The sequence below is a fragment of the Corapipo altera genome, unplaced genomic scaffold (genome assembly GCF_003945725.1).
Source record: "Corapipo altera isolate COAL_440 unplaced genomic scaffold, ASM394572v1 50, whole genome shotgun sequence".
NCBI classification, from domain to species: domain Eukaryota; kingdom Metazoa; phylum Chordata; class Aves; order Passeriformes; family Pipridae; genus Corapipo; species Corapipo altera.
The window spans coordinates 12,611,463-12,618,491 of NW_020884889.1; the positions used below are offsets into that span (position 1 = coordinate 12,611,463).

The 7,029-nt window shown below is 38.5% G+C and overlaps 1 protein-coding gene across 9 annotated transcripts in view; it reads left to right on the top strand.

Moving 5' to 3' along the window:
* The window catches only part of TCF12 (transcription factor 12), a 163,020-nt gene that overhangs the window by 1,190 nt on the left and 154,801 nt on the right, over positions 1 to 7,029 (top strand). For 6 of the 9 annotated variants that reach the window (XM_027644679.1, XM_027644682.1, XM_027644674.1 and 3 more), the window contains exons 2-3: positions 492 to 591; positions 1,381 to 1,453. In XM_027644679.1, coding sequence (XP_027500480.1) covers positions 517 to 591; positions 1,381 to 1,453 — 148 coding nt within the window. In that variant the 5' untranslated portion in view covers positions 492 to 516. Of the gene's footprint in view, positions 1 to 19; positions 416 to 491; positions 592 to 1,380; positions 1,454 to 7,029 lie in introns of those variants that run through there. The other 3 variants (XM_027644677.1, XM_027644675.1, XM_027644676.1) reach the window with 3 other exon arrangements.

Genomic DNA, 7,029 nt, shown 5'->3' on the forward strand with positions numbered 1-7,029 from the left:
CCCCCGGGGAGGGGAGGGCGGGCGGGGAGAGGGGGAGCCGGCACCGGCGGCGGGCGATAATGCCGGGGCGGAGATGGCTCTGCTGAGGCTCGTCCGGCCCCGCTCGTCAGCCCCATTGTTGCGGGGACAGTGAGTCACTTAATCTCTCGCTAATTCTCCGGACCTCGCCGGGGCCGCGGCTGTTTGTTTGCTTTCGCTTGCCTGGGGGGGACCTAATTCCTGGCGGCGGCGGCGGCCTCGCTTTGCGGCGTGACCGTGGCACGGTAGAGGCTGGGAGAGAAGTGGAATGAAGGAGAAAAGGGAGCCTGAGGAAACTTGAGGAGAGTTGGTTAGTTCGGGGGAGCTGCCGATCCCGTCAGCCCGCCCGGCCGAGCGAGGCTCCCCTGGGAGCCCCCGCCCCGTCCCGGGGGCGCAGGTACCGGAGGCCCCCGTTCGCCGCGGGCCGGTTCCCGCGGGGAAGTGCTGCCTGTGCCTCTCTCCTTGTGCCCTAGAAGGTGATCGGAGCAGCGGAGGAAGATGAATTCCCAGCAGCAGAGGATGGCCGCTATAGGAACTGACAAGGAACTGAGCGACTTGCTGGACTTCAGTGCGGTAGGATGTTCTCCGAGGTCTTCTCATGACTTCTCCGTGGTCATGCGAAGTGAGGAGTAGGGGCAGCAGCGTGCAGGGCTTGGCTGGCTCTGCCTCAGCCAAGTTGGACACCTGAACTTTGATGTAATGTCTAGACTTCCAGATTTAATACGGTAATACCAGCTGGGTCAATTGGTTTAACTGGTTAAAATCAGGCTGACCCAGTGATGGCATAATCTAATAATTAACGTTTGTTAAGCTGGCGTGTGGCGCTGGTGCTTTGGCTCTTTTTTTTTTTTTTGGTTAAACAAAAGAAAATTTATTGCCCACAAATAACAGAATTTATTCATTGATGGTTTTACCTTAGAAAATCATGTTTTCTGTGTGATACTTTTAACAGATTTGCAAAAATGTTCTTGATTTATAAACACAACAGAAAACTACTGCTTCTTAAATGCTGTCTTTATCCAGTGACTTTATACTTGCAGACCAGTAAGAAACATAATTTGAGTAGCAAAATTTAAGACATATAACTATTTTAAATTGTCATATTAGTAGTAGGTGTCCTTTTAATTTTTTAAGTTGTTCGTGTTCATGCAGAAGGGAGATTTCAATGGTGTTGATAAATTGCAAGGAGTGCTTCACTTATTGGTTTTGTGGGTCTAAACTGCATCTTGCATTCTGTTTATTTTCAAGCAGAAATTAGAAAACAGAAATGGTTTCATATTAACCTTTCTTTCAGTTTACATTAATAATTCATCACAGACTTTCAAACCCGATTAAAATGCATATTTTTTTCTTGTTTTGCAGATGTTTTCCCCACCTGTTAATAGTGGAAAAACCAGACCAACTACGCTAGGAAGCAGCCAGTTCAGTGGATCAGGTAGGATGCACCCGAGATACAAAATGTTCACCTCACTAGGTCTTGATGTTTCAGCACAGTCTTCATGTGCTCAAAGTAACCTTTCATTTGTACAGATTCTCACAAGACCCTCAGATCAGTTACAGATGTGTTGTTTTGATCTTAATAACGGATTTTGCCAACTTTAACCACAGTTTTCCTCTGTGTCTCTTAGACTGTTTGTCCCAGTGCAGCGAAGTGTTGAGTCTCTGTAGCCATACTGACATGGAGGTTGTCTGGTTGTTATATTAAAAATAAATGACTGTGTTGATTTGGTTTGAGAAAATCAAACCTACCTGCTCAGCTGAAGTATTTTCTACCCCCCTGTGTGAAAGGAGAAAACACTGGAGTAAAATACCAAATAATAGAATACTCCTGACTGGAGGATATTATATTTTAAAATATATTTTTAAAGGCAACTATTAAGGGAAATGTAAGTTTGATACAATTTTCTAGCACTGTGTAGTTATCAAAGACTTGACAAGTAGAATTCTCTGGTGTTGAAACTTTATCAGTGCCGTCTGGAAAACAAGTAACAATATTTACACCTTGCATGTGTTTTGTGGCTTCAATGTATTTTCATGAGTCCTCCTAATAGCTGTGTCAGAGACCTTTAAGATAAGCCTGTAAGAGGAAATAAGTGCAAATTTTAAAGATACTTTGTATCATTCCCTAAAGGGCACATTATTACTTATCAAAAGAGAAACTTAAGTAAGTTTTTGATTAAGTTACTTTTTATGTGGGCTCATCTTGTTTGAATACAGTGAAATGATATTTTTGTTTTTATGAAGACAACAAAGTGATGTTTGTATTTTAGATAATGAAAATAAATATTTAGAATGCCAGTAGAGAAGCAAAGTAGTGGCTTGAAATTGTGGGGTAACATCCCCTGCTTGCCTCTTACATTGTCATAGCTGTTACTTTGAGAGTCCAATTGGCACTCTGCCTTATAGTGACACTTCAGAATTTTTGTTTTTAAAAGCATCTTAATTGTGTAATTTTTCAAACTTTTCGGAGACTACCCGCCACATCTAATTTAATGAAAATATGTAGCAAATCCTGTAATTTTACATACTTGAAGTTTTTTATGTTTTCTTCAAAATATGTGATTTGTTTTCTCTTGCTCTTTGAGAGTACATCAAGTTTTAATTATTGGCAATAATAAGACAGGAGATCTGTATATGGTGTAATTAATATTTTTTCTTCAAATATAAATATTCAAGACAGTTGTTTCCCTGAAGCTTGTTTTAAAAGACATTGGGGCCCCTCACAACTTAATTGTGGGGAGCACAACCTGAGCATTTTGTACCACTTAGTTCTTACCTTTCCTGAAGGAGTAGAATAACTTTCTGTTGACTAAGAGAGCTTTCATTTTTAGTTCAGGTCCTAGGGCACTGTTAGGTAATGTGGCATGCCCTATTTGTAGGTAATGTTTTCCTTTCTCTCCTTGTATAGTTAGAAAAAGAGGGAATGCCAGAACAGTTAGTTCTTTGAGAGAAACAGTGTTAGTGACCCCTGGAATTTCTTTGCCAGTATGGTGTATCATCCCATAAATATCAATCCTGAGCAGCTGTCAAACAAACTACAACCTCAGCTGAGTTTCTCTTAGAAAAATAGTGGTATATATTTGTAGATTTTCATTAAAACATTTCTAGTTGTAGAGATTTACTGGTTAGTGGGATTATATGCCCTAATTCTTGTAATGTTATGACCTAAGCCTTGACCTAAAGGGATTACTCTGCAGGAGTGAGAGGTGACAAACTTCTATATTAGTTGTTTTCTGAGTCAGTGTGAAGTGTTGTAGAAATATTGTGTCAAGATCACTGAAGTACAGGCATTTTATTTCTAGTACTCAGATTTAATTGTGATCTTGCTTTAATTTCAAGTGTTTTGTAAGTTCTAGGACAAACACTGTTTTAAAACTTTTTTTTTTCTTTTTACTGCTAGAGGTCACTTTTTAAAGAGAAACATGAAAAGAGGAGGTATTTATTCCTTTGAGCTGTCTAGCACTGCAAAGCACAGTACAGCATATTCCTAAAAAGTACTATTTTTTTCCTTTGAATTTTCCTACATTTTACAGAGGCTTTCTGTGATTTTGATGGCAATTACTTCAGTATCTTTCCCATTAAACTCAGTTGTTTTATTTTTGTGATGTCTTTACAAGCATACTAAAGGAAAGTGCTTTCCTTTTCTTAGTTGGAATAAGAATGTGTTCATTGTTTGTTATTATAGAGACCCCTTTCTCATTTAAACTTAAAATAAACATCTGAAAACACCTTCCTTACCCCCTTCCAAAAAAAACTGTCAGTGATTCCAGACTCAGCCTAATGGCCCCCATTAAGCAGGTGAAAATCAGTTGTGTATCTTCTTGGTTCTTAAGGCTGTGTATTTCTGGGAAATCTGATTTAGAAGGAAGGAATGCTCATGATATTTTTTCCTTACCACCCCAGGCCCCCCAGTTTAAAAGGACAAATTAATTGCTGTTCAAGAGTGGTTAAGTTCTGTTTGTTTTTTAGGTGTGGCTTTGTGAAGTGTTGGAAATAACTAGTGTAATGTTATTAATTCTGATGTAACAAGCTCGATCTGCTATAATTCTGCAATATTTCTGCTGATTATCTTGTAAAAATATATGTGTAGTTGGGTTGCATATATAAAACAGCTAATAGAACTGATCTAGAATTTATAAGAAATTACTGTCCTGGATTAACAGATGAACATTGTGTTTTGATTAAAAGATAGCTGAAGTCTGGTGTTGGGGCAGGCTTGCTTTCTACAGGTCAATCAGTTATGAATGAAAGCTGCAGATGAAATAAGTGAACTAATCTGATATATCATAGTATGTTATGACAGTAAGTCGTGTAAGCTGCTGATAAAGTCAAATAACTTGGTCAGACTACTGGTGAAAATAAACATATTGGAAAAGTAATCTGATATATAAGTCAGTAAGTTAAGCCACAAAATATTCCTTGTCGTACCCGTTGTAATTAATTCTTGTTTAAAATGGAATTTGCCATTCTTTTCTCCTCCAAAACCAACTGGTGAAGATGAAGGCATTTCTGTCTTAAAAATTGTAGTAGGAGAAGGCAAAGGCCAGAGATGTGCTCTATCGGGTTTTTTAATCAGGCTTTTTTCAGTTTTTATTTAAAATCTAAAGTTTCTGTTGCTGCTATGGTTAACAGCAACTTTTATGATTTACAGTGAAATTTTGGGTTGTTTTACTTTTGTCTAAGCCACAACACATATGCCAATACAAACTTGGGTGGTTACTGATTTTGCCCAATGCTCTTTATTTATTACAGTAACTCCATTAACATCCAGTCACAATATGCAGGTGCCTGCCACAGGCAAAAATAGTGCAATTTTCCTATGGCTTTCAGTAGCTTTGATCTCAATTTCATCTTTTTTTTGTAATTGAAATTTTTTTAATCTCAGTTTTGGTGCCCTAAAATAAATCATTTCTTTCTTTCTTTTTTTTTTTTTTTTTTTTTTTTCAAAGAACATCTCATATGTTAAAGAAGAGTAAATCACAGGCAATATTTTCCTGTGTAGCCAACTATTTTCTATTCAGTAACTTCCTCAGTGTACCAGTGGCATTATTTTTACATGTGGCTGTGCACCTGCATATGTGAAGTATCAGTGAAAGAGATGAAGTGGATGTTTAACAGAAAAGAGTGATAAGAGTTTGAAGTAAAAGGTGCAGTTTAAGAGCAAGTTGTCAGAATATGACATTTCTCTTGCCCGAAAGATCCTTCTGAAGTTCATGAAAAGTAAGTACACACATTTGGATGTGGACAGCTTTGGGTACAAATCTTGTGTGTACCCAGACATGACTTGTACTGGACCTACACGAGAAAAACCTTGTGGATGTAGCTCTTCAGGTTATCGTTTGTATGGGTTTGGTCCCCTTTTATGCGAGTTCAGGAGGCTGCTCCTTCTTCTCTTTACCAATGTACTGAGTTTGTAAGGAGTGGATTGGGACAGGCCACTAATTAGTGGCTTGATGCAAAGACCATTTAAGTTGATAGCTGCCATTAACCTGAGTGTCCCTGAATTAGGGCCGTGTGTCTTGAGAATGGACACAATGGCAATTCTTTAGCACATCTATTAAGTTACCAAACAGTGTTTCCAAAATTAACAAAACCTGACTTTATTGCTCTTTGTCCGTCCTGTAAACTCTTATTTCCTTTTAAATTTTGCATCAGCAGTTCCTTGTAAAACAAACAAAAAGTCCCAATTAAAAAAAAATTGGGGGAGATACCTCGATGGGCAATATTTGAAATACTCTATTCATTGGTCTACACAAGTGTTGAAGACAAAAGACACTCTTAATTCTGACAGCCTTGAAGAAAACGGCAGAAACATGAGGCTTTTTATGTCTGCAAGTTAGTGCTCCTAACCTTTCAAAGTACATTATTTCTAATTGTTTTTGTCAGAACTATGATTCCTAAGAAGAATCAGTTGTGTGATATCATTCTGTGTGTGTTTCTGGTACAGTCTCACGTTGAGGTGTAGGAAAATTCCCAGTGGCTGCTCCTAATCTCTGAATTAAGGAGTTGACAAGAGATCTTGTGTAGTCACATAGTCAGGTTCTCCAATGTGTTAGGTCATGGCAGATTTTAAATAAATAAATAAATGAAAAAGTGGAAGGCCTATGTCTTAGGAATTTCATACGTATTTCTGGTTTTATCACCCAAAATAAGTTGTTATCCTGTGTGTTTTTGTTAGCTGTTTGAAAGAAGATAGGGTTATTGTGTGTTAAATGCTACAAATCTGTAGGAATAAACATTAGGTCATGCAGCTGTGTGGCTTTTTAATTGTTTTCAATTTTTTAATATGTAATTTGTCCTCTAGCTTCACCAAAGGTGAACCTGCAGACCTGGTAACCTGCTATTTCATCTTTGATCTGAGGGGTGCTAAATTCTCTCCTCTCCTGAAGAGCCTTGAAAGCATTGTAGAAGCCTTGTGCTGGAAAGCAGAGAGGTGTCCAGAGCTTCTTCACCTTCTAGTTGTTTGTAGGGGAGACCCATGGGTTACTCTTCAAATGAGCCAGCTGCAAGTGAGGTCAAGATTTCAGTCTGGATCCCTCACCTGTTGCATTTAGGAACCTGAAGGGTGATATAGAGTTAGTAAATATGTGACTCTGCAGCTGCCTGTTGGCAGCTCTTGTCTCACTGTTGCTGTCTCTTTTCCTCCTCCCTTTCCCTAGCTTTTGGGAAGATAAATTATCAGGCACTTACTCCATGAACAGTCTTGAAAAGCATATATTCCTCTTTAATACAGCTTCCATATTCCCGTTTAAGAAAGAGAAGGATAAAAAAATGTTGGATAGAGAGAACTCCTAACCCAGCCTTAAAGTGAACAGTCTCTTGCAATGTGTTTGTGGTCTTTGGGTGTTGATGTTTCCTGTGATTAAAAAAAAAAGAAAAGGAGGAGAATGGAAAAGTTACTAGAACAGCTCAGTGTTCTGAATCTGGTTTGGAGAGCAGATAAGTAGATGTTCATCCATTGTTTAAGTAGATGTTCATCCATTGTTTAAGTAGATGTTCATCCATTGTTTA